General features: G+C 41.8%; 1 protein-coding gene across 1 annotated transcript in view; it reads left to right on the forward strand.

Annotated features, from left to right (window-relative positions):
• INPP4B (inositol polyphosphate-4-phosphatase type II B) overlaps positions 1-19235 on the forward strand; it is a 235260-nt gene that overhangs the window by 146496 nt on the left and 69529 nt on the right. Inside the window, 3 exon segments of the mRNA XM_032223560.1 lie at positions 1195-1372; positions 3739-3951; positions 18352-18487. Coding sequence (XP_032079451.1) covers positions 1195-1372; positions 3739-3951; positions 18352-18487 — 527 coding nt within the window.

Below are 19235 nucleotides of genomic sequence, written 5' to 3' on the forward strand. Positions count from 1 at the left end.
TTCTTTCCCCTCATCCTAGTCACATTTTATGTATTTGTTTTGTTTTTTAAATTCTGGCTTTATATATTCATTAGATATGACTAGATCACTGCACAATGTTTCCTTAAGCAGAATGTACATTAAATACATTCATTATTGATCTTTGACACACACACACAAAATTTCATTCCAACTTCCCAATGTACCTTTAAATTTCCCCTGACATACCTAACTCTTTCTTATATAACAAAGTAGGCAGAAGTAGGCACTTCTTTCACTTTTTAAGGCATACATTCTATCTACTACTAGCATTTGCACTTCTTAAAACTTTTTACAACTATAATGGCTTAACTTTACTATTTGAATCCAAACAATACACCAAAAAAAATTAATCTTTTTTATTTATTTTTAAATTTTATATAGCTGCCCATCTTATAAAACAAATGACTTTGGGCACCGTACAACAAGATGATAAAAGGAACTTTCCTACAAAATGATAAATTTGTTAATTATGATAAAAATTGTTGATTTCCTACTTCATTGCTTAAGACTTGTCTTAGCGAAACACAGAATAGTCTCTGTATTCTTTGTTCCATATTTATTATTTAGTTTATTTGATTTATAGTCTAAGCTCCCGAAAAGCTAACTGAGAATAATTTTATATAGCAAGTAAAATAATAAATGGAATTGAGCACAAAGAATGAAGTAGCTTATCAATAGAGGAAGAAAAACCAGGAACAAGAATCTTCCTTAAGGCTATTACAAATTACCAAATGTTTTTGTTGGAGCTTGTATAAATCTCTGTTTCCTTCACAATTGTCAAGATAAGGCTTGTGTCTGCTTGTTTTGATTGTACTTCATAATGTAATATGCAACAGATTATTCAGAAAACTTCAGAGAATAATTAATTTCAGCAACACCGCCTGTAGCATTTATTAACAAAAGGTTACCATCTTTTTCAAGGCCTACAGTAAAATGTTCTAATCTACAGTAAATTGAGTTTTTAAATAATGTCCTATAATGTGTGACAATGAATTTTATAATACCTTTCCACGTTCATTATAAACTGATGAAATCTTTCATGTACATAAAATATTATCCTTGTGTAAATATGTTTATTTTCATTTCATACAGTCACATATATACTGTAAAATATTATCCTTTAAAGCTGAAAAATAGTTAATGAATTATTTGGTGTCATGTCTTACCTTGCAGTACTGGGTACCAGTGTATTTATTATTCACCTGAAAACACTGCCAAGGCAAAAGAAGTTCTCAGTAACATCAATCAATTACAGCCTCTCATATCAAGTCATGCAGACATGTTACTTAATTCGGCCAGACAGCAGTTGCCAGAAAGCTTGAAGAATTCCTTAACAATGCTTTCAGAAACTGTAAGTTTCAAAAACAATCCCTACTGTGGAAACTAGATTATTAGATGCCTAGATATTGCTTTGGTCTGTGGAATCTGTCTTCCTCTGTATGAGGAACAGTTGACTAGTTACAAGCATCAGATGATTATCATATTCTTTTCTTCTCTGTTTCGATTGTTATCAAGCAATGTTTTTAATCTTGATGCTTTTAATATAAAACAGACAAGTCTGTAACATATTACATTTAAACTAGCAGCTGATGAATAATAAATCTTTACTATTTTTGAAGAATGAGAACTCTCATTTTCATATATATCATTAATAGTGTATTGTTCCTTTATAATTATTTATGCCTGATGTACTGTGGCATAACTATAAAAGAAGGAAATTAACAGTGATGGAGAACAACTTTCAACCTGTTATAACTTTGAAGTGCCATTTATTGTTAAGCACATTGCATACCCATATATTTGTTTTAAACAAATCGTGGCCTTTTCTGCTTTATTCATTAAACAGAATTTGACATTTTGAATTCAGACATCTTTTGGTCTATTGGTCTTTGGAATAAGGAAAAGGCAAATTGCAGAGCCTCTAATATACTCCTTTGCCAGTAACTTATAATGACATTCATCATATTTTAATGGTATGAAATTATAAATTTGCATTTGAGATAATGAAAATCACCTGGACTAACAGTCATTGATAATCTCATGCCCATTCCCCATTAGTTGATATATCTGATGGTATATGTTTTTTTTTTAAAAGTTCAATTATGTGTTATGTAAAGGAATACTTCCTTTTACCAGTTATGAATGCTTCCAGGTTTCCAATGAATAATTCTGAATTCTTAGAATTTTAATATGTCCCCTCACTCATGAATTTTGAATTCGCAGAATTCAGAAATAAGGAAGAAATTTTTCCTATTTATTTTTTCTACATGAACCATTGTTATATACTTTTAATATGCCCCCACTCATGTTTTCATTATGATTAATTATTAAATTTATGTTAAACTTAACTGCATACGAAAAGCCTAGACCCGTATAGGTTTTTTTTAGGAAGCTTCTTAAGGACTTTAATTATTTTGGTTGCTATTTCCTTCAATTTATCATGCTCTACAGCAACTTTTAATATGTTTGATATGTAGTAGCCAGAACTATACAGATAGTCCTTGACTTATTACCACAATTGGGGCGGAATTTTGGTTGCTAAGCAATGTGGCTGTTAAGGGAATCATCACATGACTGGACCTAATTTTACAACATTTTTACTACAGTCGTTAAGTGAATTATTACAGTAATTAAGCGAATCACATGGTTGTTAAGTGTATTCGTTCATTAAGTGATTCTGAATTCCCCAATTGACTTTGTTTGGCAAAAACCAGCTGGCAAGGTCATAAATTGCAATCACATTGACCACAAGACACAGCAACCAGTTCTGGTCAATTATCAAGTTACCAAATTGTAATAGTACAATTATGGTGGTAGTACAACGGTTATAACTTTGAGAACAGGTTGTCACTTTTTCAGAGGCCATCATAATTTCAAAGTGTTGTTAAACAAATGGTGGTAAATTGAGGATTACCTGTATACTATAGTTCAAATGCAATCTTGTTATGCTTTTGCTTCGTTTAGCTCCTTATGAGTCTAAATATTTGCCTTTTTTTAACAATGATCACACAAAAGATGTTTTATTGACTCCATAACATAAATCTGTTCAAAAATAAGCCTCACTGAGTTTGATAGTGTTTATTTTTACTTAAAAATAGAAATTTTAGTCTTAAAGTTTATAATATCCATTAGAGTATACAAGCTTTGAAAAATATTTGGAATAAGTACTTTGGATCTTATGTAAGATCAGCACTGCAGTTCTCTCATATTTCTGGTTTCCATGCAAGCATGAAAAAAAATTCAATTGTTTTTGGAGGTTGACATTAGAGTGAATGCAACTCTTAAAGCAAGCACAACTTTTTTCAGTGTTTGAACAAAACAACTAATGAATAGCAGAGGTGTCCTGTGCTGATGAGAGATTCTAAATCATGCTTTGCAGCATGAATAGCTCCAATTTTCATACATTACAGAAATTCACATAAATAAAATGAATTGCATAATGACTAGGTTATATTACTGTTTTTATCCTGCAAAATTGTGTTTGAACTTTCTTAGCTATGGAATAGTGTACAGTGGCTTGATTCACGTAGCTCACTTAAGTTTCGAGCCATGATCATTTATAAGCCATAATGACAGGGTTCACACAGCACATACCCAGATTCAACAAGTATTATAGTGCTTAGCATATCATGAGAGCCAGAAGAGTATATTTTATTATCTTAGTTCTGTGATTGCATTACCTACCTTTTGTTGATTGCACACTCATCTTAATTTTAGACAGAGTTATTTGTGCATGCCTTTAAGGATCAGCTTATCAGAAGTGCCCTTTTAGCTTTATACACAGCCCGCCCTGGTTGTGTCTTAAAAAAACCAACTTTACCAAGGAATAACACTGAAGAAAATAGCGAACAGCAAAATCAGGATCATCCATCACAAATCAAGAGACAAGATTCCATACCTCACCACTCAGAATACGATGAGGAAGAGTGGGTAAGTAACTTCAAAATCACATTTTTGTCCTCTAACTTTGTTCATTGCAAATTATTGATGTTACCAATGTCATTCTGCGCATGTGCGGGACCCGGATGGCTGCCTGGCTTCTCGTTCCATAGAAGCCGGTGCTAAATACTAAAGATTTCTAGAGCCTCCGGAGTCCACCAACAATATCAGCATAACCCCCTGGAAGGGCTTGGTCCCAGGAATCCTGTAAGGGCCAGCATTCCGTCGGCAGCTACCTGTGGCCGTCCCTTGGAACAGCGGAACCACGGCGGCTCGGATCAGCGATCTACGGCGTGAGAGAGAAGATGGCGGCGCCACGCTGCCGATCTCAGCGTTTTGCAACTTTGTAACTTCTCGGCGCTCCCTCTCTCTCTCTGCCGGCTGTGACGGACTCGGAGTGGTGCGGTGAGCTCGGGGGGCTCAGTTCTTTGTCATCTGAACAGCGGGGGTTATTAGAACTTGCCGGAAATCATTTGGGAGCTGTGGGTTGGGCGGCTGGTTGTATCTGCCACCGCTGTAGCCCCCCCCCCCCCCCCCCGGACTTCCCCCCCCCCCGTCCTACTCTGTTGTTCTATTGCCAGCTGCCTGCTTATCCTGTGGCCCTGCGATCCTCTGGGCCGCTATCTGTTCGGCTGGGGACTGAATGGAAGATGGAAAACGGAGCCTGAGTAGCTCTATTATTATTCTACGCTTGATCAGAAGAGAAAAGAGGCCTGAACGCTCCTCCTCCCCCCCCCATCCTCTGGCCCCTTTATCATCACAGCTGCCTCAGGCATTGCTCCTTGTCGCTCCCCCCTGTCATTGGGAAGCTTTTTCTGACTTTTTACCATCTTATCGATTGCCTATTAGGAGCAATAGATGATGGCAGCTGTAGGGACAAGGCCTTGGCACCAACGAAATTGGTGCTTTCTCCCCCTCTGCCTTGAGCAGCTGGGGCCAGCTTCAGACTTTGGCCCATTGGACTATGGACCTTATATAACCTCAGGAAAGAGACTGTCTTCTACGTGGACTGCTGACCTCCTCTGGGTCTTTAAGAGGGACAAGACTGGACAGACTCTGCTTACAAACATCAGGCATTTTTGCCTTGCCCCCCCCCCACATGCGACTGCCTTGTATATCATCAATTTCTGGCCTTCCAGCTGTGGACTTTCCTTTGGGACATAGGAGAGGGAGAAGAATGGAGCAGCTCCCTCCTCATTTGTTACATCATCGCCTGATAGCGCACTGTTGCAGTGCTCCGTAATTTTTAATTTTAATTTTAATTTTTCATTGGTATGGTGAGTGCATGGGATTGCTAGTGATAGAATGAATGATCCCACTTTACTATTCCATTTTGCTGTATTTTTGTGTTTTAATTACCACGTGGGGACTGACTGAGTGAATATATGAGTGTGACTGATTCGGAGGGCCTGCCGGGGAATGCGGGAGCCATAGGGGTGGCTGAGGGAACCACGTCCACGGGAGTGGGTCGGGGCATTACGGTCATAACAGGGAGGGGCAGATATGGCGGGGACTTTAGGGCTGGCCATTACCGGGGAAGGAGGGTTCGCTATGTCACAGAGATCCCTCCTTCCGGCCCTATGAGTCCCACTCCGAGGCCAGATGGCGCGGGTAATCAGGACCCTGGCCTCAGGCTGTTGTCGCTAAATGCCAGGTCTGTTGTTCACAAGGCTCATCTCGTCCGGGACTTAATTTTAGACGAGAGGGAGACCTGGCATGTATTACTGAAACCTGGCGGGGCACAGAAGGAGGAGTCCCCCTTGTAGAGATGTGCCCAGAAGGATTTCAGGTGCTTCATCAGCCGAGAGCCCAGGGAAGGAGTGGCGGTGTGGCTGTTGCCATCCGGGAGTCTCTAGTACCTCGTAGGGTCCCTGCTCCGGAGCTTGTCGGGTGTGAGACTCTGCTGGTGAAGTTGGACCTCAAGGGTCAAGTGGGTCTGCTGCTAACGTACCTGCCTCCCAACTACGTTGCAGCAGCCCTCCCCTCGCTCCTTGAGTCAGTAGCCGAGCTGGCAATTGAGTTCCCCAGGCTTATGGTTCTGGGGGACTTTAATTTGCCATCGCTCGGTGAACACTCTGATGGGGCGCAGGAGTTCATGGCTTCCATGACAGCCATGGGCTTGACCCAGGTAATTCGGGGCCCAACCCACTCAGCGGGTCATATGCTCGACCTCGTATTTCTCTCGGAGCAGTGGATGTGTGATCTTGGTCTGAGGGGTAGTGAGATCATACCCCTGTCGTGGTCAGACCACTGCCTACTGAGGCTCGACTTCCGGAGGCCAAACCCCCACCGTAGGGAGGAGGAACCGACCAGGTGGTTCCGCCCCAGGCGACTGATGGACCCTATGAGGTTCCAGACGGAGCTTGGGGTTATTCCTGATACCCTCGCCCACAGTTCGGCGGAGACTCTGGCTGCTGCCTGGTACTCGGCAGCATCGGAGTCTCTCGACCGGATTGCGCCACTACGGCCCCTCTGGGTCAGCGGATCCCGGAGACCCCCTTGGTTCACCGAGGAACTCCGGGAGATGAAGCGCCGGAGGAGATGCCTAGAGCACCGATGGAGGTCCGATAAGTCCGAATCGAACCGAGCAATGGTAACCACCTGCACCAAGGAATACACCAGGGCACTTAGGGCAGCGAAAAGATCTCATATAGCCACCTTGGTTGCGTCCGCTGAGTCCCGCCCAGCCGCCCTGTTTAAGATAACCCGCTCCCTATTAAATAAAAGGGAAGCGGGGGAACCCTTACAGGGCAGAGCTGAGGATTATGCCCAATTCTTAGCGGACAAAATTGCTCGGTTTCGGTCGGACTTGGACTCCATCCCCGCAGTTCCAGCCGAGGCACAAGAGGATCAGGTGGAACATCTCTGGGTTGAGTTTCAGGATGTTACCCCCGGGGATGTGGACAAGGCCATGAGGGCTGTAATTGCCTCCACCTGCGTACTGGACCCGTGTCCCTCATGGCTGGTTACTAACAGTAGTGAGGTGACACGAGGCTGGATCCAGGCGGCTGTGACCGCCTCTCTTCGGGAGGGGAACTTCCCCGCCGCACTGAAAGCGGCGGTGGTGAGACCCCTCCTAAAGAAGCCATCTTTGGATCCAGCTGTTCTTAATAACTATCGCCCAGTCTCCAACCTTCCCTTCCTTGGGAAGGTTGTTGAGAAGGTGGTGGCCTTTCAGCTCCAACGGTCCTTGGATGAAGCAAACTATCTTGACCCCTTCCAGTCAGGCTTCAGACCCGGTTACAGCACAGAAACCGCTTTGGTCGCATTGACCGATGATCTCTGGAGAGCCAGAGATGGAGGACATTCCTCCATCCTGGTCCTCCTTGACCTCTCAGCGGCTTTCGATACCATCGACCATGGTATCCTTCTGCGACGACTGCGGGAGGTGGGAGTGGGAGGCACCGTGTTGCGGTGGTTCTCTTCCTACCTCTCGGACAGGTCGCAGTCGGTGTTAGTGGGGGGGCAGAGATCGTCCCCTAGGCCCCTAACATATGGGGTGCCTCAGGGCTCGGTCTTATCCCCCCTACTATTCAACATCTACATGAAACCGCTGGGAGAGATCATCCGTAGGCACGGGATCAGATACCATCAATATGCGGATGATACCCAGTTGTATCTGTCCACCCCGTGCCAACTCAATGAAGCGGCAGTCGTGATGAACCGAGGCCTTGAGGCCGTTATGGACTGGATGAGGGTTAACAAGCTTGTGCTCAACCCAGAAAAGACCGAGTGGCTGTTGTGTTTCCCTCCCAAAGATTCGACCAATATTCCATCACTCAGGCTGGGGGGTCAAATTTTATGCCCCTCAGAGAGGGTTCGCAACTTGGGAGTCCTCCTGGATCCACAGCTATCGTTTGATCACCACCTGACGGCTGTGACTAGGGGGGCATTCGCCCAGGTTCGCCTGGTGCGCCAGTTGCGACCCTACCTGAATCGGGAGGCACTCACAATAGTCACTCGGGCCCTTGTGACCTCTAGGCTGGAATACTGCAATGTGCTCTACATGGGGCTGCCCTTGAAGAGCATCCGGCGACTTTAGCTGGTACAGAACGCGGCCGCGCGAGTGATTGTGGGTGCACCGCGGTTCACCCACATAACACCTATCCTCCGCGAGCTGCGCTGGCTACCTGTCGATCTCCGGGTGCGCTTCAAGGTGCTATTAGTCACTCATAAAGCCCTGCATGGTAGTGGATCTGGATACTTGGGAGACCGCCTCCTGCCAATCACCTCCCTGCGACCAATTAGATCACACAGATTGGGCCTCCTCCGTATTCCATCGGCCAGCCAGTGCCGGCTGGCAACTACAAGGAGGAGGGCCTTCTCAGTAGTAGCCCCGACCCTTTGGAACGAACTCCCCGTGGAGATTCGTACCCTCACCACCGTCCAGGCCTTCCGCACAGCCCTCAAGAACTGGCTAGCCCGTCAGGCCTGGGGACAAGGATAGTTGCCCCTCCCGAATGATGAATGTATGTTGCTTATTACTTTTATTATATGTGTCTATGTCACTGTTTGTACTTCCCCTCCCTGATTTTATGTGAGCCGCCCTGAGTCCCCTCAGGGAAAAGGGCAGCCTACAAATGTTAATAAAATCAAATCAAATCAAATCAAATATTTATATTTGGAGAGTTTGCCAGTTTAGTTATGTCAATAATACTGGATTCATGTGACACTAAAGTAGTGATTGACAGGTTTTGATTGAAAAAAGTATGCTTCCAGTATAGTATACTTCATGTGATATTAAAGTAGACACTTAACATTTATTATGCCTTCATTAAACTACATATTAATATTCAATAAGTATTTTAACTTGAATGCTGATACCATGCACTAGCGGTAGTTTGCATTTTTTTCTGACACTAATTTATAATATACTATGAAAAGGATTTCAGCAAGACTAAATGCCTGTGGTTCAGAACTGTGACCATTTCTTTTTCCAATGTAACATGCAGTATTTCAATGATTAATAGTAATTCTATACATTAAACAAAGTACTTTATTTCATTACAACTGCCATAGTTCATCTTTACTCATTTTTATTTTTCTTCTTGCATATATCAATTTTATTATTTTTCTTCTGCTCATCAGGAGTTGCCTCCTAACCAAGCTGCTTTGTAATTTTTCCATTTTTCCATTGTTCTAATCCTCATAATTTTAATATATGTACACGTATACATTTCAGAATTATGAAATGAAAGCTATGAGGTTTCATCTTCTATTCTAGTAAAAGGCCAGTTGAGCAAGAAAGATCCAAATATTGGTACTGTTCTGTCTCAGATCCAAGAAAGAAATGCAAATGATTTCTGATCTACTCTGAATATGTGGAGGGCTTGTAGTTTTGTTTTATTTAAGTGGTGTTTCTTGTTTACAAAGGATGTATATTTAAAGTTTTATAAGTAGTTTAAGGTTTTATAAGTATGAAGTTGGAGTATCTATTTTACCCTTATATTTTTTGAAAGATATGACATAGAATTCTTAAAACACTATTGCCTAACCTAGTGATCTCTTGAAGTAAGATGATAACAACATAGAACAGTGGTTTCAAATCCAGAAGAAGAGCCATCCTAAAAAAAATATTTATAAAATAGTTTGGTTATTGAGAAAGCGTATTTTTATGGTTAAAAATAATTTAACTGAAATTGAGTTTTAAAAATTCAGTTTTATTCAAAGTTATAGAAATCGAATCTTTACAAATATCCAGACACTTCTCAACCTGAAAGTGTTACCTTGTCGTAGTTGAAACTAAAAACTTACTTTTTTTTTGCTCTATTTTCACCACGTTTCAAACACAGTATTTTCTTTTTAGACAGATGCCAAAATTTAGCTTATAAGATACCTTGAACAAAATAGCATACTAGAAAATCCTGCCTATTTCTTCATTTTGTATTATAAAATTCTCTTTAGCATTCAACTGGAAGAGTAAATACAGTATGTTCTAGCATACACATTTCTCATTCTTATTCTTGTGCCATATCCATCATTGGATGTTGGCAATCATGTTGGCAATCCTATTTTTATCAACAGCTGCACAAAAAAGTGCTGTTGAGTTTTGTCCAAACCAGTCCCTTGGATTTTGAAGCCATGGTGTTCTTCTTCTGCCTGGACCTCGTTTGCCTTCAATCTTTCCTTGGAAGATTAAGTGACGTATGCCATATTTTTCTGGTTGTTGCATCACATGTCCAAAATATTCTAATTTTCACTTTTTTATGGTTTTGATTATTTCCCTTGGCTCTCCCAGGCAGCTTATCACCTCCTCATTTCTGATTTTGTCAACCCAACTTATACATAGCAGCCTCCTGAAAATCCACATTTTAAATGCTTCTAGTCTCTTCAAGTGGCTTTCTGTCAGACACCAGCTCTCCATTCCGTAGAGCATACACATTTGTTTGACCCATTTAAGTCATGCTAATTCATTTTATAAAGTATGGCCTGAGAAGAAACTCTTAAACATAATTATTCCCAATCCTCTCTCTCTCTTTCTTTTTCCACCAGCTTGTTGTCTTTAAGCCTATTTCATTCTGGACACATTCGCTCTCCCTCATTACACTCATAATGTCTATTTAAATGTAACTCCCACCGAGTCCACAAATATGCTAACCTCTAGTATCAGATTTCAGGATTACATATCATAATTTTGGTTTGTCAGCCTTGCAAACATCTCTTCACAATAGTTCTTTAAAGATGATCTGAGTGAGCGCCACTACTATGCATGGAGAGAGTGGATGAATAATCATATCATTTCAGGTCTGTGGAGTATGAGGTGTTAAATAGAAGCATTTAATGGACAAAAAATAATGGGAAAAATTGTGGGAAATGAGTGTAGAGTAGACTACTTTGAGAAGATTGGTCTATTTAGATTATGGAATAGGAGCATGGGATAGATGAGAAGAAGTGGTTTAGGCATAAGGCCAGGATTCCAGTGCAGGTCCTCTGCTGGGGAGGAGACCTGTGAGAAATCTGGGAAATAGAGGATAACAGGAAGATTTTTCAAGAGACTTATAGAAGGAGATGTGATAGGAGGTATACGGCAGATTGTTCTAGGGGGAAAGTTATCTTGCAGATTGGTGCTGGGCACTTTTAACTCAGTGTAGGTGCCCAGATTGGCAAAAGCATTTGATCTGTAAGTACCAGAATTGTTGTTGGAAGATAAAGTGTTCATCCATTATTTGCCATAAATAAATAAACAGACCTATATTATTCTATATGTCTCTTGGAAACTATTCAGAGACTGAAATTAATTCATAATGCAGTAGCCAAACCTAGTTAGTGAGAGCTGCTATATGAACATAAAACTAATGTTGTAAGCCCTGCATTGATTACCAATTAACTTCTGGATACAATTCAGAATGCTGATTTTGACCTATAAAGATTTTGACATCCACTGTCTCATGACTAGGGAAAGTATGTACTGACCATTACTGGCTTCAAAGCATTGTGCTTTTTAAGGTGTGTTATATGCCTGGTACACATGTAAAAAGAGTGGGATTTTGTTTATCCAGTTTTTCTTGCCATTTAAAGCCAGTGATGGCTGCTTCAGATGTCCTCTCAGAGTCATCTAGTTCAGGTAGAGCCTAGCCACTGGATCAGCACTTCCTGAGTAAAAATGTTGAAGGTTATCTCAAGTATGAGATTTGGCAGGATCCCTGGAACTTCCTTTCTTAGAGATGTTAAAAGCCTTATGGGAAGAAAACTTTTTGTGATTTTCATTTAGTTTTGTAATCCATTATTTTATTTTCTATTACCTCAATTATTGTGTTATGTTGATTTTAATATATGTTGTCAATTGACATGAGTCCCTTAGGAGCACAGGTATATAAGAAGATAAGATATTATAGGTAGTCCTCACTTAGCAACAATAATTGGGACCAGCAACTTAATTCCGAAGCCTTCTGGAAAATCATGTGACCACAATTTAGGATCTTTATTACTTTCTTCTCTATTAATTCTGCTCATACTCTGGTTTCTCTTCAGATCGTATAAATCTTTCGCCTATTAATTCTGCTTGTTGCAAACTGTGTAAATGGCAATAATATGACTGTGAGACATTAGATACCTAAAATGCAAATATTGGTCATAAGATTGTTATACAGTATGTTTAATTCAAATAGTCGTAGCACCAAGCAGTAAAGATTATCTGTAATACATGGTTTTACGTTTGCCACCCTCTGTAATCTTGAGACAAACTTTCTTGTCAGTATCCTATAATTTTATTCCCCTAACAACAGTCCTTTGGGGCTGGGTGGGGTGGGGTGGGGTTGGTCCACTGTTCCTGGATGGCTCAGTGCTTGAAGGGACACTTGAACGTAAGTCTTCCCAATCCATGTCCAGCACTTTAACCACCACAGATAAAAAAAGAATTGATACCAGGTGAATTAAAATGTTCTGCAATTAAATTGCAGAAATAATTTTGTGTGTTTTAGGAGAACAATTCTGTAAATGCAAAAATGGCATAAAAGGGGAAAAAACACTTTTATATTTTTGTTCATAAGCAGCAAGGGGACTTGGTGGTTTGAAATCTAGTGTAGTTTCTCTTTCTTCATTTTCCTTCTGCAGACGGAATAAACTTAATCTTGGTTTGCATTCTGCTGAGCCAGAACCTGTCTGCCTTCCTGGATCAGATTAGAAATCCATCAGTTTATCTGCCAGTTTATGGGAACAGTAGCCAGAAGGATACCCATTACTGTTTTATCAGCACAATATCATTTTTCTACATTTGTTTAATTTTCTTCTTTAAGATGTAAATGATATTCATTTACATCAAAGTTCTTGTATGATATTCAGTATTATGATAAAAACAGTTTGGTTTGGTTTGGTTTATTGGATTTATATGCTGCCCTTCTCCCAAGGATTCAGAGTGGCGTACAACATTTAAAAAAAAATCACATATTACAAAAGTTAAAAAGGAAATTAGATAGAGTATCCAAAAACAAACCCAATTAATATTAACAATAACTCTTAAAATTAGATTAAAATTAACAATTAAATCAATCATTTATTTTATTTTTTTCAGGCCAGGCTGGCTTGCTGGAAAAGCCAACTTTTTAGGGCGCGTCAGAAAGACTGGAGGTTGGGGATTATGCGAAGCTCCGGGGGCAGCTCATTCTAGAGGGAAGGCACTCCCACAGAGAAGGCTCTCCCCCTGGGGGTCGCTAGCCGACATTGTCTGGCCGACGGCACTCTGAGGAGGCCAACTCTGTGGGATCGCACTGGACGGTGGGAGGCTACCGGTGGCAGTAGTGGTCTCGCAGGTACCCTGGGTCTAAGCCATGGAGCGCTTTAAAGGTCATAAGTAGTACCTTGAATCGCACCCGGAAAACAACCGGCAACCAGTGCAGGCCGCCTAAAAGGGGCGTAACATGGGAGCACCTAGGTACCCCCATGATAACCTGCATGGCCGCATTCTGGACCAGCTGATGCCTCCAGGTGCTCTTCAAGGGCAGTCCCATGTAGAGAGTGTTGCAGTAGTCCAGGCAAGAAAGGACGAGGGCATGAGTGAATGTGCACAGAGCATCCCGATCCAGGAAGGGGCGCAACTGACATACCAGGTGAACCTGTTAAAAAGCCCCCCTGGTCACGGCCGTCAGGTGTTCTTCTAAACTAAGCTGCGTATTTAGGAGGACTCCCAGATTGCAGGCCCTCTCTGAGTGGGGTAAAGTTTCTCCCCCTATCATCAAAGATGGAACAAGATGCACAAATCGGGATGATGGAAACCACAACCACTCAGTCTTGGAGGGATTGAGCCTGAACCTGTTCCTCCCCATCCAGATCCACACAGCCTCCAGCCATCGGGACATCACGTTGAGGGCATCATTTGGGTGTTTTGGGGTAGAGATGAAAAGTTGGGTATCATCAGCATATTGATGATACCGTACCCCAAAACCACGGATGATCTCACCCAGCGGTTTCATATATATGTCGAACAGGAGGAATGAGAGAACCGACGCCTGGGGCACCCCACAAGTGACACGCCTCGGGGTCAATCCCTGTCTTCCCGTCAACATGAACTGTGAGTGATCCGACAGGTAGGAGGAGAACCACCGCAAAACAGTGCCCCCCACTCCCAACCTCCTGAGTTGTCGCAGTAGGATACCATGGTCGATGGTATTGAAAGCCGCCAAGAGGACTAATAGGATTAGGACAGAGGAACAGCCCCTGTCCCGGGGCCACCAGAGATCATCAACTGACGCAAGCAATGCCGTCTCCATGCTGTACCCAGGCCTGAAACTCAACTCAACTCAACTGCGCCAAGGTGGCGCAGTGGTTAAATGCAGCACTGCAGGCTACTGCTAGATCAGCAGGTCAGCGGTTCAAATCTCACCGGCTCAGGGTTGACTCAGCCTTCCATCCTTCCGAGGTGGGTAAAATGAGGACCCAGATTGTTGGGGGCAATATGCTGACTCTCTGTAAACCGCTTAGAGAGGCCTGAAAGGCCTATGAAGCGGTATATAAGTCTACTGCTATTGCTAACTGAAACGGATCCAGGTAGGCAGCTTCATCCAGGTACTGGGGAAGCTGAGGTGCTACCACACTCTCGACAACCTTCACTACAAAGTGAAGGTTGGAGACCGGATGATAGTTGGCTAAAGAGGCTGGGTCCAGGGAAGGCTTCTTAAGGAGAGGCCTCAACATTGCCTCCTTCAAGGCGGTGTGAAAGAACCCCTCTCTCAATGAAGCGTTGATAACCGCTTGGAGCCAGCCTCGTGTCACCTCCCAGGAAGCCAAAATTAACCAAGAGGGACACGGGTCCAGCACACAAGTGGCAGCACTGAGTCTCCCCATAATCTTGTCCATGCCCTCAGGGGTCACAGGGTCAAACTCATCCCAGATAGTCTCCACAAGATTCATCCCCATCGACTCGCCCAAATCTACTCAGTCAGAGTCCAAGCTTGAGCGATTTTATCCTGCAAATACTGAACAAATTCTTCAGCCCTACCCTGCAAGGGGTCTTCCCTAGTTTCTTGGTTAAGTAAGGAGCAGATCACCCTAAACTGGGCAGTTATCTGCAGATGCGATAAGAGAGGAAAAATGTTGCCGTTTTGCCGCTTTTATCACCACAGTAGGATTTAATATGAATTCTTACTAGTTTTCGATCAGATTCGGACTGGCTGGCCCTCCAACCACTCTCTAGGCGTCTTTTCCGGCGTTTCATCTCCCGGAGCTCCTCGGTAAACCAGGGGGCTACCTGGGATCGACACTGGGTCAGAGGCTGCAAAAGCACAACGTGGTCTAAGTCCCCAGTGGCCACCCTATCCCAGACTTCCACTAGGGCTTCAGTCAAGTTGTGAGCAAGGGATTCAGGAAAAGTTCCAAGCTCCATCAGGAATCTTTCAGGGTGCATCAGGCGCCTGGGGTTGAACCATCTAGTTGGTTCTGCCTCCCTGGGGCGAAGGGTAGCAGTATGAAAGTCAAGCCTGATGAGGAAATGATCAGACCATGACAAGGGTTGGATAGAAATATCCCCTAAATCTAGATCATTCATCCACTGCCCAGAGATGAAAATCAGGTCGAGCGTGTGTTCCCTGTTATGGGTGGGGTCTTGAATTAACTGAGTTAGGTCCATAGCTGTCGTGGAAGCCATGAACTCCTGAGCTGACTCAGATGTCTTGCCAATGGAAGGCAGATTGAAATCCCCCAGGATCATAAGCCTGGGGAAATCAACCGCCAATCCGGCTAACACATTCAGCAGCTCTGGCAGGGCCGATGAAGTAGCAGGGAGACAGGTACATAACAAAAAGGCCCACCTGAACTCCAAGGCCACATTTCACAAAAAGGGACTCACACCCGCCTATCTGAGGCACAGTGACCTCCTGAGATCCGAGACTTTCCCTAATAACCACCGCCGCCACCCCGCCCCTGCCCTGGGCTCTCGGCTGGTGAAACGCCCGGAAGCCTGGTGGGCATAATTCACTAAGGGGAACACCCCCCTCATGGCCTAACCAGGTCTCCGTAATGCACGCCAGGTCTGCTCTACCCTCTTGTATGAGGTCATAAATGAGGGGAGCCTTATGTACCATGGACCTGGCATTAAGCGACACCAGCCGGAGACCAGGGTCCCGTAATCCCGAGCACCCAGGGGTGCGAGAAGGGTGATGAGTGTCAGAACGCGTGATCACTCTTAAAACAGGGAATCCATGTCCCCCGAACATAATTTGGTCCTCGGCCCCCACCATATCTGCCTCTCCCACAAACATTAGAGATGGTAAACCCCCCAATGGAAATATGTAAATATGTAAAAACAATATGTAAATATATAAACACAATATAACAATAGAAAGCAGAAAAAATTACATATTCAATCCTCCGGTAGGGCAAATTGTTCTCTCTTTTTTTCCCTGGGAAAAGCTAATTCAGTATTCAGTAAATTAATAACTCCGCTAGTATTTTCAAGAAAATTGACATAAGGAACATTGCCTGACAGGGGTATTCTAAGTATTCATATTAAATGTTACTCTTTCTACTACAAAAGCAATTAAAATACTGATAGCTGGTTAAGATTTATTCTATATTGAGTTGCTGAGTAAAATATAATTGCTAATAGCATTCATGGGCTGTACAAAACAATGTTAACATTTTAAAACTGATTGTCACAGTCTCAGAATGGTTGGTCCCAATTTTTTCTTGCCTGTTGTTCTAAAGCCTTCCTGTAAGGAGGGTTACAAAAAAATCCACCACATTATATATAATGCAAGCATTTGGTGGGCAGCAAGCTGCTTGGAAACCACAGTTGTTTATTTCAGACTAGGTAATATGGCTTGTTATAAAGAACTATCTGAGCAGTAGTCAGCAAAACCTAAAGCTCATTTTGACCACAGTTCAGAGGAGAAAAGAGTATTTTAAAAACCAATTTATTCCATATTGGTTTGTATTTTGGGAAATGATGCATTTGATCTGCAGAACTTTGCTGTACTTTGAAGATTTAAGACACAATAATTAAGTAACATTCCTAAATACATTTTCTGTGTGTCGTATTCGTTAATAGATTGAGTGCATTTTAGATGAAAAGCAGCATATTTAGTTCACCGATGGGAATGAATAATCTAGTATACAGAGAAGCAACTCCTTTCTGGAATGTGAAGAAATGAATGTTTATCAGAAACACTTCACTGAGAATAATTCAGATCTTGTCATATAATACTGGAGCTAATATAAAACTGTCCTCTTCCACTCTGCCTGCCTTACACCCAAAGGCAAAAGTTAGCTTCTCTGTAACCCAGTAGGCAGTTCTAATAGTAATACAATGTCTTTTATTCTGCAAAGTGTATCTAAATGTTTAATGCATGTTTGCATATGACTGGTCCAAAATCACCCAGCCAGCTTTCATGTCTAGAACCCACAGTCTCTTGGTTTCTAGGTCAAAACCTTGGCCATTACATCAAACTGGCTCCAACGATGCACCTTATGCAGTTAAAATCTATCATCACTTTTCTAGGCATAAAACTGTATTCTTTGCTTACCTGAAAATGGAATAAACATGTTTCTTGGGCTTGTAAAATTCTAATTTCCTTTTATAATTGTAGCTGTAAGTTCCTAGAGAACAATTGGTGTGTATGTGCATGCGCAATTATGTGTGTATAATCACATAAAACATATAGAAGTGTTAAGTATTGAGTAAGACTTTGTGGTCAATTCTATAAGTTTATTATGCACATATATTTCATTTTGAGGAAAGTTACAATTGTCTATGTATAGTTCATTTATATGATTCCAGTGTACTTTTTAAATGAATGATTGGAACTGCTAAGGATATAGAGAATAATTTACATAAATATATTTAACTTAAACTTGTAAAAGCTGAGCTCATGAAGATCTATGCCGGAATGCTTTAATACAGTGCTAATGTATATTGATGTAGTAGTAGCAGCACCTCTAAGACACAAAGAATCGGGATCATTTCTAAGGTTGAAGCATGGACGATTTATTCAAGTCAAGAATATGATCAACTAAAGTTCAGCACTAATTTGGTGCTAGATAAGAGTCAATAGCAATGGCACTTAGACTTATATACCACTTCACAGTGCTTTACAGCTGTCTCTAAGCATTTACAGAGTCAGCCTAGTGAGATTCAAACTGCTGGCAGTGAGCAGAAGCAACTTGCAGTACTGCATTCTAACCATTGGGACAATGGAATTCACAGGAGGCTAGACTTGGATCTCTGTAACTCCACCCCCAGCTCTGTCTGTTCTTATCCTACAGCACTAATTATGTAACATTTTTATTCTAGAATTATGCTTTAAAAATAGCAACAAAGATCTGTTTAAGATTGATTAATGCAGGACCCTGTTCTTTGATATTTTACTCATTGCTGTTCTATAATATACCCTTATAAACTAAGCAATTATACTTTTTCATGAATCTGTTAATACTGAGTAATGATACTGATATTTTTTTCAGGATAGGGTGTGGGCCAATGTAGGGAAGAGTTTAAACTGCATTATTGCAATGGTGGACAGATTGCTTGAAAAGAAGAACACTCCCAGCATCAGTAAGGAAAATGAAAAAAAACCTTCATCAGAATCTCAAATAAGTGGTAAGGAATGCATTTTTATTGTTGCAAAGGAAAAATAAAATAAAACAGAACAGTAAATCAGATGCTCTAGTTCTTCACCTTTTATGTTAGAAGGCTGTTTATCAGATTATATATTGGTAACATAATCTGATATTGCCAGAAGTTATAAATTAGCTGTCACCTCCCTGTAAACTGCATGCTGTTTTCAAAATAAAGGTGGTATTGTTGTTGTTGTTGTTGTTGTTGTTGTTGTTATTATTATTATTATTATTATTATTACACAATTGTATCACAGCGGCCAGTTGTTTCGCCGGATTTGGCATTGGTTACTAGTCGGGCTCCACCCAGGGGCCTAGGACGTCATAACGTATTTTTGTAATATGCGTGCAGATCCAAGCAGTGCGGCTTTTTGCATTTGACTGATGGTGATTTTGTCAATTTTTAACTGTTTTAAATGTAATTCCAGTGCTTTTGGAATAGCACCCAGTGTGCCAATTACCACTGGAATTACCACTGCTGGTTTGTGCCATAGTCGTTGAATTTCAATTTTTAAGTCCTGGTATTTTGCAGGTATTTTTTCATGTTCCTTCTCAGCGACCCCTGCTATCACCTGGTATTGCGATGTCTATGATTGTGGTCTTATTTTTCTCAACCAGTGTGATGTCTGGTGTATTATGTGCCAGTATTTTGTCTGTTTGTATGTGAAAATCCCACAAGATGTTGACAAGATCTGATTTTCGGTGACTTTTTCAGACTGATGTTCCCACCA

Source organism: Thamnophis elegans, chromosome 9, assembly GCF_009769535.1.
Source record: "Thamnophis elegans isolate rThaEle1 chromosome 9, rThaEle1.pri, whole genome shotgun sequence".
Taxonomy (NCBI): domain Eukaryota; kingdom Metazoa; phylum Chordata; class Lepidosauria; order Squamata; family Colubridae; genus Thamnophis; species Thamnophis elegans.